Source organism: Lagenorhynchus albirostris, chromosome 19 (assembly GCF_949774975.1).
Source record: "Lagenorhynchus albirostris chromosome 19, mLagAlb1.1, whole genome shotgun sequence".
In the NCBI taxonomy this organism is placed as follows: Eukaryota; Metazoa; Chordata; class Mammalia; order Artiodactyla; family Delphinidae; genus Lagenorhynchus; species Lagenorhynchus albirostris.
Genome location: NC_083113.1, coordinates 15,474,448 through 15,497,441, shown reverse-complemented (window position 1 = coordinate 15,497,441; position 22,994 = coordinate 15,474,448). Strand labels below are relative to the sequence as shown.

The following is a 22,994-nucleotide window of genomic DNA, read 5'->3' as shown; positions in this document are numbered from 1 at the left end:
GCAGTGAAAGCACAGAGTCCTAACCACTGGACCACCAGGGAATTCCCTGTAATCATTTTCTTATTTTCCAGTATTTAGTTTGTTTTCCTTCTCTAACATCAGCTCTGTTTCTAAAATTCGCAAATATCTAACCCTCTGGATGATCATTTTACCACTCATCATTGCTCACTGTACACTTTGCTTATTCTGAGCAACAGAAAACCAATGAAAGATGAGCTAAACTCACACAGATGTGGCCCCTGACTTACACATTCTATTCAAATTTGAAATGGACCTTGTCACTGGTATTCGCCTCTGAGGTACTCACTGACATGACATGCTCTCTCTCTGTTCTCAATCCTACATTTGATCACATTTCCAATCTTAAAAGCCTCACAGACCAAAGATTTCACCACATTCTGAGATAAACAGCAATTTTCTATCCTCATCAACCAGAAAATGGAGGTCAGTGAGAAAGAATGAATTTTGCATGTGTAGTCCCACCTCATTAAACCACATTCTGACACAAGAGGTTCTACTCTTTCCTTAATACATTTCCTGATTTGCAGAATGGATCCCTAAATATGGCTAGAGAAGAGAGGGGTGGGGCTTAGTGAGGCAGAAAATCTGGAGATAAGAATATTGAGCATTCATATCCTAGAAAACAATGACTATTTGATGAGGAGAAGAAAAAACACCAACTCACATGGGGCATGGCTTAGAAGGGAAAATTATTAGTCCTCCTCTGGAGAAGTGCTGAGTCCTGAGAATACAGAGTCAGGAAAGAAAAAGGAAACTATGAGAATAGGCTTCCTTCTAAATGACTAAGTTAAGATAAATATTTCCTTCCCTTTTCATGGCACCTGGTCCCTTCCATGCCCCAATATATATACTGAGATTTGCAGAAATATAAACAATCAAATCCCTTCCCCAATCCCAAAAAACATAGATACAGAAGAATTAATTTATGCTAAAGCAGTACCCAATTCCTATGATGTTCGTAGGGTTCTCTGACCTGTCCTGAGTGGTTAATATTTTCAGACTAGGGGCCTCTGATCCAAAATGTATCCAAGTCATACCTGCTTCAAGGACATTGATGGGGCCCTCAGGCCTAGAAGTGCTCTGTATCCATGTAGGCCAAATCTTGGAACAAACACTTCCCACAACTAAGATCTGCCTTTTTCCCCCAGACTCAACACACTAAATATAAATAGCTCAGGGTGCCTCCCTGGCTCGTTCTCACATTCCAAGGTGCAAGAAGCATTTTGAGAACAAATTGTAGGCTTCATCCAGGCCACACGAAGTCACACTAGACTCATCAAGTAACCAAGGAACAAATCCAAAGCATCCTTTTTGTTTTTAATTAATTTTTTAAAGTTTTATTTAATTAATTAATTTTTTGGCTGCATGGCTTGTGGTATCTTAGTTCCCCAACCAGGGACTGAACCTGGGCCCTCGGCAGTGAAAGCACAGAGTCCTAACCACTGGACCGCCAGGGAATTCCCCAAAACATCCTTTAACAGAAAACTGCCTGGGGACTTCCCTGGCGGTCCAGTGGTTAAGACTCCTCGCTTCTACTGCAGGGAGCGCAGGTTCAATCCCTCGTTGGGGAACTAAGATCCCGCATGCCACGTGGCGTTGCCAAAAAATTAAAAACAAAATAAGAAGGCTGCCTGTTGCATCCAATCATGGCCTCAGCTGAACTCAGGAATTCTGGAGGCAGCACTCCCTTGTTATCCTGCTGAACATCATTCTGCCTCTAAATGTAAGGCTGGGGATGACTTGAGAAAGTGGCTGTACAACAAATAATTTCCATAGAGCACATACTATGCGCTAGATTCTTTATACAATTAACACTTACGTGATCAGCAAACAGGTCTGTGAATTTAACCACTCTCTGCCCCCACTGGCTATAGAATCTTCCTTATACTTGTTTCTTTTCGTAACAGCTTCACTGACATATAACTCAACATTCCATAAATTCATCCTTTTAAAAATACAACTGAGTGGTTTTTAGTATACTCACAGAGATGCACAACCATCTTTTAGAATATTCTCATTATCCAAAACCCCATACCCCTTAGCAGTCACTTCCCACTCTTGTTCCCTCAGACCCTGGCAACTGCTAATCCACTCTTTATATCTACACATATGCTTATTCTAGTCATTTCATATAAATGTAATCATACAATATGTGGTCTTTGTGATGGGCTTCTCTCACATAGCATAATGTTTCAAGGTTAGCATATGCTGCAGCATAGATTAGTACCTTTGCCTTTATACATATTGCTAAATAATGTTCCATTGTATGGATACACCACATTTTTCCCATTCATCAGTTGATGGACACTTGCATTGTTTTCACTTATTGTTACTAAGAATAATGCTACTAAGAACATTCATGTACATGTTTTTGTGTGGACATATGTTTCATTTCTCTTAGATATAAACACCTAGGAATAGAATTGCTGGATCATATGGTAACTCCATGTTTACCTTTTTGAGGAACTGCCAACTCTTTTTCAAAGCAGCTGCATCATATTACAGTTCCACCAATATATCAAAGTTCCATTTTTTCCACATCTTCGCCATCTTTTGCATTAAATTCATTCTAGTGGGTCTGAAGTGGTATGTCATGATTTTGATTTGCATTTCCACAATGATGTTGAACATCTTTATGTGCTTATTTGTCATTTGTGTATTTTCTTTGGAGAAATGTATATTCCAATTCTTTGTTCATTTAAAAAATTTGGTGGTACTTCCCTGGAGGTCCAAGTGGTTCAGACTCCGTGCTTCCACTGCAGGGGACATGGGTTCGATCCCTGGTTGGGGAATGTGTCGTGGCGTGGCCAAAAGGAAAAAGGAATAAAAAAATTTTGGTTATTTGTCTTTTTATTTCAGTTGTAATAATTCCTCATATATTCCAAAATACAATTCCCTTCCTGAACTTGTGATTTTCAAATTTCGGGTCCCACTTTGTGGGCTGTATGTTCACTTTCTTGGTGGTGTCCCTTGAAGCTTGAAAGTTTAATTTTGAGGAAATCCAATTTATGTATTTTTTTCCCCTTTGGCTGCTTGTACTCTTACATTTAAGTCGATGGTGCATTTTGAGTAAATTTTTGTGTGTGGCATGAGGTACGAGCCTGTGATAAAATATTTCACAAGTGCTGTCTTGACCCAATGTTGCTGTCATGGCTAAAAACTCTCAATTCCTCTTCACAGGAAGTTTGCTAAACCCACACCCTAAATACCTCTCTTATCAAGGTCTAACACAATGTACCTTTGCCAGGCTACCCACGGATACCTCAGTAGCCTTGCCATTGTACATAGTCTTAACTGCATCCACCTTTTTCCAGGAGCACAGGTATGACATTATATGGACGACGTCCTCCTCTGAGGAGATTCATTAAACATGCTCATTAAGGACATAAAAATATTCACAAAAGAGCTCACAAAAAAAGACATAGGCCACTGCCTCACACATAATGCAAAGCCCTGACACCTTCATTAAGTTCCTGAAAAGTATTGGTAAAACAGGGCAACTCTATGCCTGACACTGTCAAGAAACTACAGTAAAATCTCTCAGCACCCATAATGTCTTTCAGTCATATTTGGGTCTGGAAGCAACATATTCCTTACTTACAAATTTTAGTTAATCTCACTGATGCCGTTACTTACAAATCATCCCACCTTGGAAAGGAACCCTGCCAATAAAAGGCTCCAGAACCTGTTCAAATTAAAATCAGCAGTCACTCCTGTTAGTGCCCTCAGAGACTCCTCTGCAGAGGCTGCAGCAACCTCCTCTCATGCCTCTGAACCCCCTCTGATGGCCACCAGGTGCCTACAGGCTTAAGATGCAAGAAAGTGCCCCTTTTGGCCCTATGCTATACACCACTAGAGTGACAACTGCTGGCTATATACTAAGATCGCTTGGAGATAAAGGCTTTCAAAGACCCTAAGCCTGGGACTCTCTGAACCCAGATGCCTACTATGCCTTGGATCATGGAGGCAGCACCCCCATAAACTCAGCACAGGTACATCCCATAGGCTCAGCCAAGCCTGAGCCCTCTGGAATGTTCCACCTACAGGAGGGAGTGGTCTTCCCTGTCCTTAGTCCCTTGCCAGATGCCATGGTGCTAGAGGAGGTCACCCCTCCCTCAGAGCCCTTGACTAGGAATCCTCCTGGGATTTAACTAAGTAAACAGCAATGTGAGCCCACAGACTTTATGAATAGCACTGCCACCATCATAGGTGATGGAGCTAAGTGGAATGTTGCTGCTTTCCATTCCTTAACTAGGATGTCCCCCATAAAGGACAGGATCCAAGGATCAGAACAAGTGGTCAAACTTTAGGAAGTCATCTCTGCACAAATGTCCTGACAAACAAATGGTCCCATCTGCACATTTTTACAAACTCTTGGGCCATTGCCTAAGAGTTGTCCCTTTAAGGGTAAAGAAATCTGGGAATCTCTTGCCTTACAGATACTCAAATATACATCAAAGTCACTCGTCTCTACATACACAAGGACTCACCAGGACAATCCTTATTCCCTTCAGAGTTCAAGACATTACTAGTAGTGACCAAGGCATACATTTCACTTCTCAAACCACACGATGTTGGGCTCTTGCGAAAGGCATTCAATGGAACTTTCATCTCCCAATAGGTCCCAGGCAGCTGGCTTAATTAAGAGACACAATGGTCTCTTTAAACAGCTCCCTTTTTTTTTGCGGTATGCAGGCATCTCACTGTTGTGGCCTCTCCCATTGCAGAGCACAGGCTCCGGACGCGCAGGCTCAGCGGCCATGGCTCACGGGCCCAGCCGCTCCATGGCATGTGGGATCTTCCCGGACCGGGGCACGAACCCGTGTCCCCTGCATCAGCAGGTGGACTCTCAACCACTGTGCCACCAGGGAAGCCCCTAAACAGCTCCCTTTTTTAAGTGGCAGTGTGTATGGGGATATATGTATACATATAGCTGATTCACTTTGTTGTACACCATAAACTAACACAATATTATAAAGCATTTATACACCAATAAAGATGTGAAAAATAAATAAATGGCAGTGTGGCAAAAGGACACCTACATGTGTCTCTCTCTTGCCTCAAGCCTTAATCTCTCTTAATTTAAGGCCCCCTGTCTGACTCACATCTCAAAGAAACTTTAGGAAACCTCCTTATCACTGTTTCCTATATTTAGAGGGAGCATGTCTCACCCTCCATGCACATGAAGACTCATCACATATGAGGTCTTTTAATAATAATGTCTCCCTCTAACTTTATGGATTTTCAATCCTGCTGCCATTTCATAAGGGCTGTAGGTCAGATTGAAGGCACATACTCTCCTCAGACCCATTAACCATAGATTGTCCAATGGGAGAAGCAACTGTCCACCTGGTATGTGGTCCATTTGAGCCTGAACTTTCCCTACCCAGGAAACTTTCCCCAATATTTGGATTATAAAGTGTTGAAAATTAATCTGGGATCTCCTTCTGATCCCATCCAGGAAATTCAAATTGGTGCATGTAGGCTGAGGCTCTTAATCTATAGGAAATACAGAAAAACATGTTAATGATACCAGACTGTGGGAAACTATACAGAACAAATCACCCAGTTTCTTCAACAAATACATTATAAACCAATCGCAACACATAGGTCTTATTTGGACCCAGATTCAAAGAAATTTTAAAATTTAAAAAAGATATGCCTGGAGAGGCAGTCTAAACTCTAACTGGATATCTGATATTAAAGAAATATTGTTTGAGAGAAAATAATGGTATTGTGATTAAGTTTTTTAAAAGACTCATCATTCACATACACACTGAAATGTTTATGGATGAAGTAATACAACAACACCTGGCATTTGCTACAAAATAATTCTGGGGTGGGCAGAGGTATAGATCAAACAAGACTAGCTATGAGTCAATCATTATTGAAGCTGAACAAAGGATGGTACATAGAGGTTCATTACTATTTTGTCTATTTTTGTACAGTTTGAATTTTTCATAATAAAAAGTTAAAAAAAATGCTGATCATGGCTCAGTGAATTGATTTTACCACACACACAAAAAATAAAGTAACAACACCATAGTTTGAAAACTCTACAATAGCATATTAATAATTTTCTTAAGCTTTCCAACAACTAGCAAAGTACCTTGGATAAAACATAAAATCAAAAAATAGTGATTAGTAAAGTAACGATACAGCCTCTCTGAGGGAAAATATAGCAAGAAGTATTAAAATTTAAAGTCCACACATAAGTTGGCCCAGAAAGTAGCATTCATCCTACTAATAAACTCATCAAATGAGCATCTATATTTATCCCACCACCGTTTACAATAGTAAAAGACTGATAGCCATCTGAAAGTTAGTAAGGGTCAGTTTTTAAACATGGAAGAAGTATGGAATACAGTTCAGCTATTAAAAATGAATAAGCCCGTCATGTACTAATATATGCATAGAATCCCCCTGGAAGTACTCAAGAAACTAGTCACACTGGTTGCCCTCTGAAGTGGGAAAACTCCGTGACTAACGGCAGAGCTGGGAGGGAGAATTTGCTGAATGCTCTTTTGAATCTTTTAAATACTTACAATATCATCTCTTAAACAATAAAATTGAGAAGAAAATACTAAAAGAAAGGCTTCAAATTTCACTCTGTGGGATTTATTCTATTCCTTCAAAAATCTTAGAAAAGGACTAAGTATACAGGCGGCATTAAAATATTTGGCACACGAATATGTGTACCTCAGGTTAAAAAGAGAGAAATGGAGTGGAACATCTTCTTTGGGTCCATTCCTCTAACTTCCCCCCATCCCCATTATTCTCTGGAATAGCAACGCCCAAGAACCAGATCACTAAAAGGGTTCTTGCTATAGATTTTCGAGGACAGAAAGATATATCCTGAAAATCCAGAAAGCAATTCAGAGACAAAAAAGAGAAAAACAATTTACCTTGGATAAAAATCTTAGTTGTCCAACAGCTACTCTTCCCTTGTTCTCTGGTCACCTGTGTCAGAGAAGTTGGTAAGAGTTAAATAATCTTGAGACACCAAGCCTTTCTTTGAGCGCAGACTTATTTGTTAGAACCAAACATCTTCTACTCTCCCTGCCCCACCCCACGGCCCCCACCCCACGAGTTAAAGTAGACACTCAGCCGAAGCTCAGCGACTGACCTGAGCAATGATGCCCTCCCTCTTTGGGAACCAGAGTGGAAGTCGAGAATCCGCATAGGGCTCCCCAGGTGGATTCCTGAGGGGAAACTGGAATCTTACTACCTCGATTTTTGCCTCCTCTCTTCTCAGCCCCCGAACGTGAGGCTGTTTCTGGCTCTAAAATTCTCATTCTGACATCAGGTCTGTGACTTGGAGACAAGCTTCTTTATCTGGTCATTCTCGCAGCATAACACAACCGCTCTCACGTCTGAAGACACAATTACCACTCTCTCAAGTGGTCACACAAAATCATGCAGTCCCACAGGCACATCACGTTACACACACACACACACACACACACACACACACACACACACAGTGGCGTGCTAAGGCCTGAGGCTCTAGACACGGCCGGTCTTTGTCCCGGGGCTCAGAAAACGCCTCACCTTCTGCTTCTCCGGCGTCCTGCCGGGTCGCAGCGGTCCGGTCCACATCAACAGTCCGCGCTCCCACAGCCGCTGCGCAGCTCAGCTCGTTCCAGCATTAACAGCGCTGACAACCTAGTAGGAAGTAACGTTACACCCGCAGGCTTCTGGAAAATGTAGTCCAGTACCCAAAAGATCCGAGAGAGCCAGCAACCCAAACCTTCCGAGCCCCTCTCAGAACCATACTCGTCCCAAAAGCACAAGCCGCGAGCGGCGGGTCCTCCGCCGACTCCGCAAATCACTGCGCGCGTCTGCCGTCCCAGCTGTGATGTGGCACCTCCGGTCGCGCTCCGACACCTCCGGTCGCGCTCCGACACCAACGGTCGCGCTCTGACGGGAAGCTTATTTCCGGCCGCGGGGACTTCGGGGACATGTAGTGTGGACTAGGAGTCCCAGAGGGCCAAAAGGGGTCGTCCTGTTGTCTCAGCCTCAGCTTACCACGGGTTGGCGCTGGATACCGCCACAGAGTCTGAAGGCTCTGGCAGGTGGAAGGGAAGATAGAGCGGATTCCGAGGAGGCTAAAGGAGATGAATCTCCAGGCCGTTACTGCAGCCTGGCCTGTGGAGGAGGACGTAAGGAGAGTGACCCTTTACTGCTGGTGAGCGCATTTGCTTCAGTTTGTGACCTTGGGGGTGTGGTTGTGCAGCTGTTCCTGATACAGTTTTTATGATTAAAAATAAATAAATAAAGTGTTTAAAGTCCACTTTCTGAATGTAACATGCCAAAAAGTGCCCAAATCGTTAAAGATGGGTGATTTTTCATAAATTGCTCGAACTTAGAGTAACTGTTACTGAATACAAGTTCGTGTGCCTGAAGCACAGTGAGGCCAAACTGAGGTGTTGGAGTTTGGAGCAGAGAAAGGTTTATTGCAGGTCCAAGTAAGGAGAACAGGTGGCTTGTGCTCAAAAACCCCAAACTCCCTGCTGGTTTTAACAGGCAATATTTGGGGTGAGGGCTTCAGGGTGTGTGACTTTCTTCTGACTGGTGGTGAGGTAATAGGGCAGTGTTCCAGGACTCTTGTGCTCAGCCTGAAGTTACCTTCCTCCACCTAGGTGGGAGCCTTAGTTCCTGCAGAAGAACGCAAAGATATGATTATGTATATCCCTTGAGGAGGAACCAGGATCCTGCTTTAATGGTTACATTACGGTTTCTTTTTTTTTTTTTTTTGGCCATGCCACTCAGCATGTGGGATCTTAGTTCCCGGACCAGGGATTGAACCCATGCCCCCTGCATTGGGAGCATGGAGCCTTAACCACTGGACCACCAGGGAAGTCCCATGCACTATAGTTTCTTGACTGCTCATTCTTGGTTTCTGCATTCCCTTACTTCCTTGATTAGTAACTGTTTGAATCTGCTCTTTGGTATTCAGGAAGGTCTAGGAGGCTGAAGCCTTTATCCTGCAAATAAGAAACTGGGGACACAGAAAGGTTTTTGTGCCCAGGAGGCCCCCACTGGGTTCTGATCAGTTTCATAACTAGCACCCCAGAAGTCCCCTACTGGTCTCCTGTAAAGATATCCATCACATGACTTACAATATTACAGATTAGTTTTGCCTGATTTTGAACTGAACATAAATGCAATCATATTGTATGCACACTTTCTAACCCCTTTGGTCTGACTTCTTTTGCCAAATATTCAGTTTGTGAGATTAATTGATAAAGTTCGCTTACTCTCATTGTTGATGGTATTTGGCTTGTTTTTAGCTTGGGGCTACTAGGAATAGTGCTTTTGAACAGTCTCATTTGTGTATTTTGCTGTGTATATGTGTGCATCTTGGAGGGGAATTGCTGGGTCATAGGTTATGCATATGTTTAACTATAGTAATACATTGCCAAACGGTTTTCCAAAGTGGTTTTCCGATTGCAGCTATGTATTATAGTTCCAGCTGCTCTGTATACCTAACACACACTTTATGTGTTTCCTTTTTAACCTTTCTGGTGGGTGCATGGTGGTTTTCATTTGAATTTACCTGATGTGTCCATTTGTATATCTTCTGTAACAGGGGAAGATACCTGCCAGCTTTAGTATTAATTTGGGCAAACAGGAAGAGGACCAAGAGAATCTGGATCCTCTTGTAGAGTTCTGTACTGTTTAGATTGGTGTTGATCCAGTGCCTTCAATAGTGCCTCTCTTTCCTTACTGCCTTTAAGAACAAATAGGACTGGAGTAAAGGCAAAGGTCCATCCTTCCCTAAGAGGGACCCAAGGCCACCTGCACTGGTCAAGGTATGCTGGGGACTTGACAGTGACCAAGGTTGCCAAACATTTTAAGCCCTTTTGGACATTGGGACATAAGTTACTGCGGTGCTAGAAAGCACCCTTGGGTGTGGTCAAAAAAAATTGCTTGAAGCAGTTAATAATAACTTCCAGAAATAATTTGGAAAGTAATTTCCAGATTGATCAATAGACTGGTATAACTTTACAGGTGGACTCTTTTGGAGCAATACCCATTCAAGTGGTTGTAACTGATACTGCTGAATGTGTTGTGGTAATAGATGTGTTAATTATAGGTAATAATTCTCTTGACCATTAGGGATGTTCCCAATGGGGAAATGCCACAATTAGAACAGTGGTAGTGACGCAAGTACCCAACCTGGGGCCTACTAGACTTCTTCAGTATAGTCATGTAGTTACTGTGAAGTAGTATAGGGTGCTGGGGAAGGAGGACAGAGGGAGTAGAAGACGTCAGAGGTCACTATACTGATCAAGGAGCTAGTGGAGGAAGAGGTGCTTAAAGAAACTATGTCACATAATGGCCCTCAGTGGCCAGTGAAAAATACAATGTTATCTGGCTCTGGACTGTGAACTACCAGAAGCTCAGCGTGGCAGTAGTCTCTCTCACACGTGCAGTTCCAGTATTAGCAATCACAGAGTCTGTAATGCAGACTGAAGGAGTCTGTCTTGCCATGGTTGGTGGACATTGCTAATACCTTCTCAGCATCCTGTTGCATTCTGCAAATCAGTGCCAATTTGCCTTCACAAGTTTCTAATTACCTTTATTTTATCATGTTGCCACAGGCTACCTAAACTCTTCACAATTCATCATTAGTGAATAGGCCAAGATCTAAAAAGGTTGAAATATTACCAGAGATGTCCTGTTACCATTACATTGATGGCATTATTCCGATTGGAAGGGCTAAGCACAGCATATAGACTGCCTTTCATAAGATGAGTCAATTATCTGAACCAGGGCTGGAAGACTAAGATCCCAATAAGATACAGGGGCTAAACACTGAAGGAAGATTCTTGGAAACCAGGTGGGCTGCCCAGAGAAAAAGCCCTGAGCTTTTTAAAGAAAAATTGTTGGCCTTAAAAGCTTCAGCAAACAAAATGAGGCACAACATGTGATAGGCACGTTTGGGTGTTGGAGGCACTTCATACCTCACATGAGGATCCTCCTAACTCACTATATAAGATCACTCAAAAGGGGCACTGTCCAATAACAGGCCTTAGAAACTATCCAACAAGCTGTACAGGCTGCCCTTCCATTCTGGCCAGTCAGCCATAACAAGGCTTTTGAGCTGCAAGTGTCAGCAACTGACATTTATGCAGACTGGAGCCTGTGGCAAAAAGATGTGGTCACTAGGCAATGGCATTCCCTTGGGTTTTGGACATGCACGTGTCTGACACCATCGAGTATTATTAATTTCCTAGGACTGCCACAACAAAGTACCTCAAACTAGCTGGTTTAAAACAACAGAAATTTATTGTCTCACAATTCTGAAGGCCAGAAGTCTGAAATCAAGGTGTTGGCCTCTCTGAAGGCTCTAGGGGAGAATCTTTCCTTGTTTTTTCCTTATTTCTGGTGGTTTCTGGCAATTCTTGGCATTCCTTAGCCTGTAGACATATCACTCCACTCTCTGGCTCTGTTATCACATGGCGTTCTCTTTGTATGGCTGTGTCACTGTGTCCAAATTTGCCTTTTATAAAAATAAGGACACCAGTCATATTGCATTTAGGGCCCACCCTAATCCAGTGTAACCTCATCATAACTTGATTATATCTGCAAAGACTGTATTCCCAAATAAGTAAGTCACATTTATGGGTTCCAGGTAGCCATGAGTTTGGAGGGGACACTATTCAAGCCAGTACAACAAAATACCCCGTTTCGGAGACAATTACTGGCTCATTATTAGTCACTGGATACTGAAGACTAACAAACCAATAACAGGTTGTGTTACACAAACATCCCTATCCTGGGTTAGAAATGTGAATACCAACAAAGTGAATATTGTACAACAGCATTCATTATTAAGTGGAAGTGGAATATCCAGAAAAGAAGCAAACTGGTCATTCATGGCATTTCACATCTACATGAATAAGTGACTAGTCATTCTCCAGATGCAGTTATGTCAGATGCAGTGTCTGTTCCAGCACCTTGAGCTTCTAGGGAGCTTCAATACACTAAGATTCCTGAGTATTCCTGGGCCTGGTTCATGAACATATCAGCTAAGTTAAAAACAGATGGGATGTACTAGACCACTGCTGCTGTGCAGCCTCAAAGAAAAATGCTTAAAGTTGTGCATGGAAAAGAGAACTCTGCTTAATGGGAGGAACTGCAGGTTGTGATGCTTCCCCTGGAAAATACCCCTCAAAATGTACCTTGTTACATTTTCACTGACTCATGGGCAGGAGCCAATGCACTGGCGATGTGGTGTTGTACCTGGCGGTGGGACAATTGGAAAATTAAGTTTCCGCCTCTGTGAGGATGAAGTATTATGGCAAGAGATTGCACAAGACCCACATCCCTTGGTTGTAACCATGTGGATGCCCATTGAAAAGGGTTTTATGAGGACCACGTGTCAGCAACTGACAATACACAGACTGGAGCCTATAGCAAAAAATGTGTCCACTAGGCAATGACATCCCCTTGGGTTTTGGACACAGCACATTTCTGACACTGTCAACCAGTATATTAGTTTCCTAGGGCTACTACAACAAAGTGCCACAAACTAGGTGGATTAAAACAACAGAAATTTATTGGAATGGAATCTATCAGATCATCAGATAAGGACCCAGGTAAGGGCCATGGCCACCTGGATTCACAATCACACGTGTATAGATAATCCATCTATAATTCAGGACTGAGCCCCAAAATGAGATATAGCAATTCCAACATAAGAGGTCAGGAAAGCCCAGCAAACATGCCTAGACTGTCAGCTATGCAGTTGAGTAGCAAAGAGAACTCTTGGACACACAGCCAGGGGTACCAGACCTGCCCAGTCCTGGAAAATAGACCATATAGGCTCTCTCTGTTCCACCCAAAGGTACTGGTGGGAATTGACTGCAATAGACACCCTTTCAGTGTATAGCACTGCCAACCTGTCCACACAGCAGATGGGGGCCATACTTTGCAAGGACTCTTAGATGGAATAGTATGGTCATCTAAGCCATAGATGTGTTACATTGTTATCTACTTGGATTCCCTGAACATATCCAATCAGACAATAGTGCCACCTTATAACCAAAACATATGCTGCAACAGGCAGCTACGTGGGATATTCACTGGACCTTTCATGCCCTGTATCATATGCAGGCAGCAGGTGCCATTGAAAGATGGAAAATGGAAAGATGGAGAAACTGAAAAGATAATTGGACAACTGAGACAGCTCCCAGTGGAGCACATAATTAAGACAGGCAGTTTGGGCACTAAATGTGGCAATTCTCCCAAAATGTTACCTTCCATGTAAATAGAATGTTTAATTATGAGGTTGGAGAGGATGGAAGAGGCCCAGACTGCTGTCAGAAACCCAATCCACATAATTAACTTCTCACTCTACCTTTTTGCCTTCCACACATACCCCTGGAGAAAAGGGGGCTGGGAAACTCTAACCTAGTACTTCTTTTGTCTCCTGGCTGTACTTGCTGAATTTAGTAATTATGGATATTGATGATAATGATCATGAATATGAGGTGATGTTTTAAATTTTTGTTTTATTTTTGAGGGGAAAAATAATGTTTATCACCTTTTATCACCTGTATGCTTGCCCAAATTCTATGTTTTGTAACCCCCCAAAATCCTCAAAGTGGAGGAATTTTAAATTTTATTCATGTTAGCTAAGGCAAGGACTGAGATTCAAAACCAGTTCTCTCTTGAGTTCAGAGCCTGTGCTCTGCCTACATTAATATCTTTAAAAAACAAAAAAACCCACTTTATTGGGACTTCCCTGGTGGTCCAGTGGTTAAGACTCCACACTCCCAATGCAGGGGACCCAGGTGCAATCCCTGGTCAGGGAACTAGATCCTGCACACCGCAACTAAGAGCCTGCATGCTACAACTAAAAGAGCCCGCATGCCGCAATGAAGTTCCTGTGTGCCACAACGAAGATCCTGCATGCCGCAACTAAGACCCAGTGCAGCCAAATAAATATTTAACCCCCCCAAAAAAATCCACTTTATTAAGTATGATTGATATAATACAAAAAAACTGATAATGCATTAATTTGATGAGTTTGGAGATAAGTACATATCATGATCATGATCACCAGAATCAATGCCATAAACATATCCATCACCTCCAAAAGTCTCCTCCCACCCTCTTTATTTATTATTATTTTTTGTGTGATAAGAACACAGACTGTCAGATCTTCCCTCCTGGCAAATGCTCAAGTATACAATACAATATTATTAACTATAGGCCCTAGGCTGTACAGTAAACTCTAGGACTTACTCATCTTGTATATCTGAAACTTGAAGCATTTTACTATTACCTCCCCATTTCTCCCTCCCTAAGTTTTTATTTTTAAATAGACTAATAGCACCTTTCTCTAAGAGTGCTTGTGAGGATAACGTGAAATCTGACATGAAGTAAATGTCCAGCAGTCAGTACTAACTGTCTCCCACAGCTTCTCAGCCCTTCCTGTTTTTTGGACTTGGGCCCTTGGCTGGGGCAAAATTGTGTGCTGAGACCAGTTGTAACTCTGCTCCTCACATCGGGGCAGGGGCAAGCTAGACTCCTTCAGGGTTCCCCTTGTCCCATCCCTTCCCTCATCTAACTTTTCTTTCTTCCAGTTTCATTGAGCTATAATTGACATACAGTACTGTATAAGTTTAAGGTATACAGCATAATATTTGACTTACATACATCATGAAATGATTACCACAATAAGTTCAGTGAACATCCATCATCTCATATAGATACAAAAGAAAAAGAAAAAATTAATTTTTCCTTGTGATGAAAACTCTTAGTATTTATTCCCTTAACAACTTTTGTATGTAACATATAGCAGTATTAATTATATTAATCATGTTGTATATTACATCTCTAGTCCTTATTTATCTTATAACTGGAAGATTGTACCTCTTGACGACCTTCATCCAATTCCCCCTCCTCCTACCCACTGCCTGGGGTGACCACAAATCTGATCTCTTTTTCTATGAGTTTGTTTGTTTGTTTTTTGTTGTCATTGAAGTATAATAGACCTACAACACTATGTTAGTTACTGGTGCACAACATAGTGATTCAATATACTATACATTACAAAATGATCACCACGAGCTGATGACTCTTAAGGTGGTGCTGGCATGGTCCACACAACAGGAGTGGAGGAGGTTCTAGGATAGCACAGGTATAGTAAGAAACTGCTGAGGCATCTAGGGATGAGTTATGCCATATGGTATGAATAAGACATGAGGGATATTGGAAAAAGAATGAAGTGATTGCTGCAGGGACTGGTTGGAGACTGATCATATGGCTGTAGAAGAGGAACAACCCTGATCATTGGGTATAGAACACTTAGACCTTTTGAGGTGAGGGTAGAGGGAGGGACCATTAATCTCTCTCAACTCTTATCCCTGTCCAACACCTGGCCAGTTTATCCCAAACTGTCACCATTACGTCAACATAACTGTTGACCAACAAATAGTCCTAATCAGAAACCTTCCAAGAGCTGCTGACTTCAGAAAGGAACAGCCTCCACTTAAAATATTCTATTTATGTCCCATTTTACTCAGAAAAAGTTCAACCACAATTTACAAGGTCACCATAAACTGACTCTTTCCAACATACACCTCTCTGATCACATCTCATACTCCTTTCCTTGTTTACTCTGTCTTAGACAGATTAGCCCTTGGTGCTTCTCATACACAATGAGCCTGCCTGCCTCAGGACTTTTGTAGTTACTGTGCCCTCTGCCTTAAATCATCCTTCACTCCCACCCTGTTATGTTGATTGCATGCATTAATGCGATTGCTTGATCATCATCCTTTACCTCAGTCTTTTCTCGTCTGCAGTCTTTGCCTTCCCATTACAAGTACATAACCTTTACACCCAAAACTCTCTACCAAGGTGAGTGCAATCACTCCCAAGGCTCCAACTATTATAGCTCTGTGAGGCTTTTCCACATTTCAATCTTAGCCATTTCTTCTGGTTGCAATACGTGAACTCCTCTTACAATTAATTGTACTTTTTGAATGATTTGAAAGGATACTTTCCCAATCCTCAGGCTATACATTTCTTAATAGTTCATATTATTTTATAACCTCTATGTCTCCTAGAAAAATATCCTCCACACATAGAATATAAGGGAGTGTTGGCTGAAAGAATGAATACATAAATAATTAATCCAAAAACTAAATATACTAAATACCAAAACGTTCCAAGGGAGTGACACATATATAACCCAAAAGATAAAAGAGAGTGAACCAATAAGAAGGAATAAGATCCCAAATAAAGGTAGAAGCTTGTCATCAGAATCACCTGCTATGAATAGGAGGGAAAAATGAGAGAAAAGAAGCAGAGATAGGGTTATCTTGGAGGTGGAGGTGTGGTCATATGGAAGCTCATAGCGAGGTTTACTTTTCTATATAGCTGTGGACCTCTGAGGGGATATTTCCCAAAATATCTCAAAGACATGGTCTCCTCATTGAACAACTAAGTTACATCCTGCACTCCTCTCCTCTTGCATGACCATCAGTCGCTTACCTAGATACAGGCCCCTTGTCAGCTCACTGTCAAAAACACCCCAAGGCTCCTTCCCTTGCTCCAATAAAGAGATCACTTCTGGCTTGGGAATGGAAAGTCCTACTCATGAGAGAAGAAAGATTTTTATGTTGTAGATGTTCCAGCACTCAAATCCTGTCCTGTGATCAGCAAATAAAGGAGGATGTCACTATTGCAAGGGCCACAAAAAGCACAGAAGATGGAACTTTGGCCTTAGGCCCAACGATGCTTCCCAGACTCTGCAAAGCTCAAGCCATTTCTTTAGGAATAGGGAGAAGAAATGCATAGGATATATGAAAAGCATTGAAAAATTCTTCTTGGGGGAAGCACATAATCCAGAGGGAAAACTAAGACTTTTTGGAGATAGTTGTGCTTACCGACTGAGACCAGGTTGCTATAATTCTCCAACATTACATATCTGTACAAATTCCTTTGAGTTGAGTCCAGGCATTCTCACTCCTCCTGAGAGAAGTCTATGGACACATCCTTGAATATCACAAATTCCTGAAATGAAAACTTGTATAATGAAAATAAATGATTTCAAGATGGAAGGAAAGACCAAAAAAAGATAAAAGTAGAGGAAGTACAGGAGAATTTTACAGGAAAGAAGAGAAATGGAGAGCAAACAGGTTGGGGTCAATGCCTGTGATGTGAGTGAAGAATAGAGAGTTAGTGTTAATCAGTGAGCAGGTCTCACACAACCCAGTTCTTTCAGACAAAAGCTCCTGTGCACAGTGAGGATTCCGAGATCCTTTCTAATTTAAAAGTATACTAAATTCATTTAAGACAAATATCGCAATTAAAAAGCCAACAGGCATATAGTATATTCTCAATAAAGAGGAGTACCCTCCTGCTTCCTCCTCTCCCCTGAAAACTCAAGTTATAAATAACTGGTAGCCCCTTGGCAGGGTATCAAAGGATAAAATTTTACAATAATAGGAATATAAAGAAGACCGAAACATTTTCAACAATCAGAAAACAGGTCACATGAAGGCATCAGGAAACAGAAACACAATGGCCTGCTCAATAGTACCCTGAAATGAAAAAACAAGCGAACAAAAGAAAATAAACAAAAAAAATGTGATGAATTTTTCAATAATAAGAGAGAAATGAGTTCTTGACTAGAGTTACTTATCCAGCCAAAATTCACACTAATGCGAAGGTTGTATAGGACATTTCTAGATAAGCAATAGCTCAAATATGTATCTCCTATGAACGCTTTTTCTTTCTTTTTCCTCTTTTATTGTTTTTCCTTTTATTTAAAACAGATTTTTCAGCTTTAATGAGATATAATTGACAAATAAATTGTACATATTTAAAATATACAAAGTGATGATTTGACATACGTATACTTTGTGAAATGATTACCACAACAAGGTTATTTAACATATCCATTGCCTCAAATACTTACCTCTCTTTTTTTGGGGGTGGGGGGGTGAGAATACTTAAGGTCTACTCTCTTAGAAAATTTCAAGTACAGTATAGTCACCACAATGTACATTAGATTCCCAGAGCATCTTATAAATGAAGGCTTGTACCCTTTCACCAGCATATCCCTATCTCCTCCACCCTCCAGCCCCTAATAACCACACCATTCTATTCTGCTTCTATGAGTTGGGCCTTTTCTTTTTTTTTTAGATATACACATAAATTAAACCATATAGTATTTGTCTTTGGCCAACTTCACTTGGCATAATGTACTCTAGATACATCCATGTTGTTGCAAATGGCAGAATTTCCTTCCTTCTCATAGCTGAATAATATTCCATTATATGTATGTATATCTAACTATCTATCAATAGAAAAAGAAAAAAAAATCAACACAGCAGAGTGGCAAGAGAATGTCCCAGTGAGTGACGAATATCTCATATCCATTTTATCTGTTCATCCATCAATGTACACTTAGGTTGTTTCCATATCTTACTGTGAATAATGCTGCAATAAAAATGAACATGGGAGTGCAGATAACTTTTCAAGATACTGATTTTGTTTCCTTTGTATATATACCCAGAAATGGGACTGTTGGATTATATAATAGTTCTATTTTTAATTTTTTGAGGAATCTCCATACTGTATTCCATAAAGGCTTTACCAATTTTTTTTTTATAATACAAAGTAAACTGTGATTTTATTGTGAAATTCTCATAGATGGAAAATTAAATTGAATATTTATTCTGTCCATTTCATTTTACAATAATCTTACCACTTATTTTTGTACCGTGTATTTCAATTGCCTGTTTAGTGAAAATAAAGAAACCTATAATTTTTGGCTTGTTTTAGCTTAAATTTTACCATTGAATTAAAGACCCCACCACGAAATGCGTTGCCAACAGCCACATCCCAAGCCCCTAAGTAAAGAATGTTTTGGCTGCTAGTTCAATCCCAAGGAAACAATCTTTGACTTCTGTCACCTTAAAATGCCAGTGTTACTAGCAAAAGATTTTTGTTCCCCACAATAAAAACCAACCCTAGGATCTTTAAGGTCCTGGTTAACAAAATTTTCACGTGTGCAAAATACGACTGAAATAAATATATTTCTCTCATTTATCATTCCCACCCAGCATTCCTGTTCTCAGCTAATTTTAAGGGATATAATTTCTAAAATTAGGGCAAAGAGTAAATTTCCTGCGTTCTACTTCAATGCTTTAACTCTCCTCCAACCTACACAGCTGTGGAGGATAAGAGAGCTGCCATCTGACTCCAAGCATGGAAGAAACAATATTAGCACACGTTAGTCTAATCATCTGCCACTTAGGAAAGGTGTGCTGCTTTCCACCTCTACCACAGAATTAAAATGTTGATCAATGAAGCCATTTCAAATGGTTTTAGAGAAGGATCAGAGATAACAGGCTAGATAGCATACATCTCCCTGAACCACTAAACTTGGTTAAATCCCTATGCAGCACGGAAGCCTCCCTAGGTCATTTATTAGTTATATTATCTGGAAAGCATATTGGATGCTGCTCTAAGATAGGTCTACAATGCCCTGGTTGCACACACAAATGGCTGTTTTGAGTATAATGCAAGGCTCTATTTCCCTTTAGGCTTTACCAATTTTCATTCCAAATAACAGTGTACAACAATTTCCTTTTCTTCACATTCTTACCAACACTTAACTTTTATCTTTTTAAAAAATATTTATTATTTTTTTTAGGCTGCCCTAGGTCGTAGTTGTGGCACATGGGCTTCTTAATTTGTGGCATGTGGACTCTTAGTTGTGATACACATGCGGGATCTAGCTCCCCAACCAAGGATCGAACCCTGGCCCCCTGCATTGGGAGTGTAGAGTCTTACCCACTGGACCACAAGGTAAGTCCCTGTTGCATTTTTTTAAACTAACTTTTATTGGAGTAGAGTTGATTTACAATGTTGTGTTAGTTCTTGCTGTACAGCTACGTGAATCAGTTATACATATATCCACATTTTTTTAGATTCTTTTCCCATATAGGTCATTACAGAGTATTGAGTAGAGTTCCCTGTGCTATGTTGTCTTTTTGATAGAAGCCATCCTAACAGGTATGAGGTGATATCTCAATGTGGTTTTGATTTGCTTTTCCCTAATGATTGGTGATGTTGAGCCCTTTTATGTACCAGATGGCCATTAATATATCTTCTTTGGAAAAATGTCTAATCAGGTCCTTTCCCCATTTTTTAATGAGGTTATTCACTTTTTGTTTGTTTTTGCTATTGAGTTGTATAAATCTTTATATATCATGGATATTAATAGCTTTATCAGACATGTGGTTTGCAAATATCTTCTCTCATTCTGTATGTTGCCTTTTCATTTTGATGACTGTTTCCACTGCTGTGCAAAAGCTTTTTAGTTAAGTGTAGTCCCACTTGTTTATTTTTGTTTTTGTTGTCTGTGCTTTTGGTGTCATATCCAAAAAATCATTGCCCAGACCAGTGTCAAGAAGCTATTCCCTATGATTTTTTTCTAATAGTTTCTTCTAATAGTTTTATGGTTTCAGACCTTATATTTTCTTCACTTTTTTCATTCTTTTTTCTTTGTTCCCCTCTGAGTTATTTCAAATGACCTATCTATGACCTCACAGATTCATTCTTCTGTTGGATTAAGTCTGCTATTGATGCTCCCTATTGCATTTTTCATTTCATTCATTGCTTGCTTCAGCTCGAAAATTTGTTTGGTTCTTTTTTATGATTTCTATCTCTTTGTTAAACTTTTTGTACATTGTTTTTTTATTTCATTGAATTGTGTTTCTGTGTTTTCTTTTTTCTCACCAAACTTCCTAAATATTTTGAATTCTTTATCAGGCAAATTGCAGATCTCCATTTCTTTGGGGATGGTTACTGGAAGATTATTGTATTCCTTTGTTGGTATCATGTTTCCTTGATTTTTTGTGTGTGTTCCTTGAAGTCTTACCTCATGTTCACATCTGAAGGAGTCTCTTCCTCCAGTGTTTACTGAATGGCTTTGGGAGGGAAATACTTTCTTTCAGCCTTTTCTGTGGACTTCTTTTTTCTAAGAGAGTAGTAGAGGTTGTGTTATATTAAGATCAAGTACTAAAAGAGCAAAGAGTTACACAAGGAATCGAGGGGAAAAAAGCAACATGGCAGAGGGGCAAGAGAAGGTCTCAGTGTAAATATAAACCAGGAAAACTAGGACAACAGCTAGGAAACAGAGGTAAAGAAAAATCTGTCCAGATGGAAGCAGTGGGCACATGGAAGACCATGAGAGACTCTCCAGGAAATAATGTTTGACTATGTGAAAATTGCTATTAATATATATTACATATTAATAATATATAACATAGGGACTTCCCCGGTGGTGCAATGGTTAAGAATCTGCCTGCCAATGCAGGGGACACGGGTTCAAGCCCTGGTCCAGGAAGATCTCACATGCTGTGGAGCAACTAAGCCTGTGTGCCACAACTACTGAGCCTGCACTCTAGAGCCTGCAAGCCACAACTACTGACCCGTGTGCCACAACTACTGAAGCCCATGTGCCTAGAGCCCATGCTCTGCAACAAGAGAAGCCACCACAATGAGAAGCCCACACACTGCAACAAAGAGTAGCCCCTGCTCACTGCAACTAGAGAAAGCCCGCGCGCAGCAACAAAGACCCAACGCAACCAAAAAAAGAAAAAGAAACTAACACAACATTGTAAAACAACTATGCTTCAATTAAAAATTTTTAAAAAATAATAATATATAACACATAATATATATTAACATAAATATAAAATGCTATTAATATATTATATATAAATATTAATATTATGTTAGGAACATTGTTACATTTTGAACAATACTTACTAGAAAGCTAGGCAAAAAATAAAAATTAAAAAATACACCCAGAAAATTAACTTCAGATAAAAATGAAAATTTATACAAACATCTCACAAGATGACTATTTAGTAATAACTTTTTGCTTCAAAAGCTTCCAAAAGTTAAAGCACTTTTTCTACAATGATGCTTTTCTTCTTTCAAAATAGTGACTTTTACTCCAAAACACACTAAATAAATACATTATAAGAACTGATATGAGAACATTGTATGGTTTTAGGCAAAGTCAAACATCAATTTATTCTATACAACCATTTTCAGTTAGAGAACATCATATGGAACACATTTACAATGTTGTGACATTTGGATGAACTTCAACTATTCTGTTGCATACTTTGGCAGGTGAGAAGAGTGAAGAGAGAGTGTTGTCCAGCACTCTTTGGAATGTTATGCATATGTACTGTTTCAACACACTGTCATGCTTACCCTGTATTTTGCCTTAAGGCAGTTTGTATGTGTGTTATTTATTTTAAAGCTTATAAGATAACGAGGAACCCCAATAAGGTTGAAAAATTGGTGATGAAAATGGTGCAGAAAGAAATATATTCAAATATATATTCAATTCCTTCATAAGTTACAACGTGAAAATAATTGGAAATATGGGAGCAAATGCCATTAGTTGAGGGTAAGTGCCTTTTGGGAATAGGGCTGAAACTACATGACAATACTTGAAGTTTAAAGTTTGGTGGAGACTTTAGAGTTTTCTACATACCCAAAGTATGTCATCTGCAAATAGTGACAGTTTTACCTCTTTCCTTCCAATGTGAATGCCTTTTATTTCTTTTCCTTGTCTGACTGCTATGACTAGGACATCCAATACTATGTTAAATAGAAGTGATGAGAATATGCATCCTTGTCTTGTTCCTGAATTTAGAGGGAAATCTTCCAGCCTTTCACTGTTGAGTATGATGTTAGCTGTGGGCTTGTGCTAAATGGCCTTTATTGAGATAGGTTCCCTCTATACCAACTTTGATGAGTGTTTTTATCATGAGTGAATGTGAATTTTGTCTAACAGTTTCTCTGCATCTACTGACACAATCCTTTTGTTAATGTGGTGTATCATATTGATTGATTTGTGAATACTGAACCAGCCTTGCATTTCTGGAATAAATCCTACTTGATCATGGTGTTATGAT

At 40.2% G+C, this 22,994-nt stretch overlaps 1 protein-coding gene across 6 annotated transcripts in view; it reads right to left on the bottom strand.

Annotated features, from left to right (window-relative positions):
• Positions 1-22,994, bottom strand: part of LOC132510364 (zinc finger protein 420) — a 171,813-nt gene that overhangs the window by 52,638 nt on the left and 96,181 nt on the right. For 2 of the 6 annotated variants that reach the window (XM_060132336.1, XM_060132331.1), the window contains exons 1-4: positions 7,573-8,073; positions 6,927-6,981; positions 2,476-2,801; positions 686-742 (exon numbers count right to left, since the gene is read on the bottom strand). In XM_060132336.1, the coding sequence (XP_059988319.1) occupies positions 686-694 (9 nt within the window). In that variant the 5' untranslated portion in view covers positions 695-742; positions 2,476-2,801; positions 6,927-6,981; positions 7,573-8,073. Of the gene's footprint in view, positions 1-685; positions 743-2,475; positions 2,802-6,926; positions 6,982-7,147; positions 7,224-7,572 lie in introns of those variants that run through there. The other 4 variants (XM_060132321.1, XM_060132320.1, XM_060132325.1 and 1 more) reach the window with 4 other exon arrangements.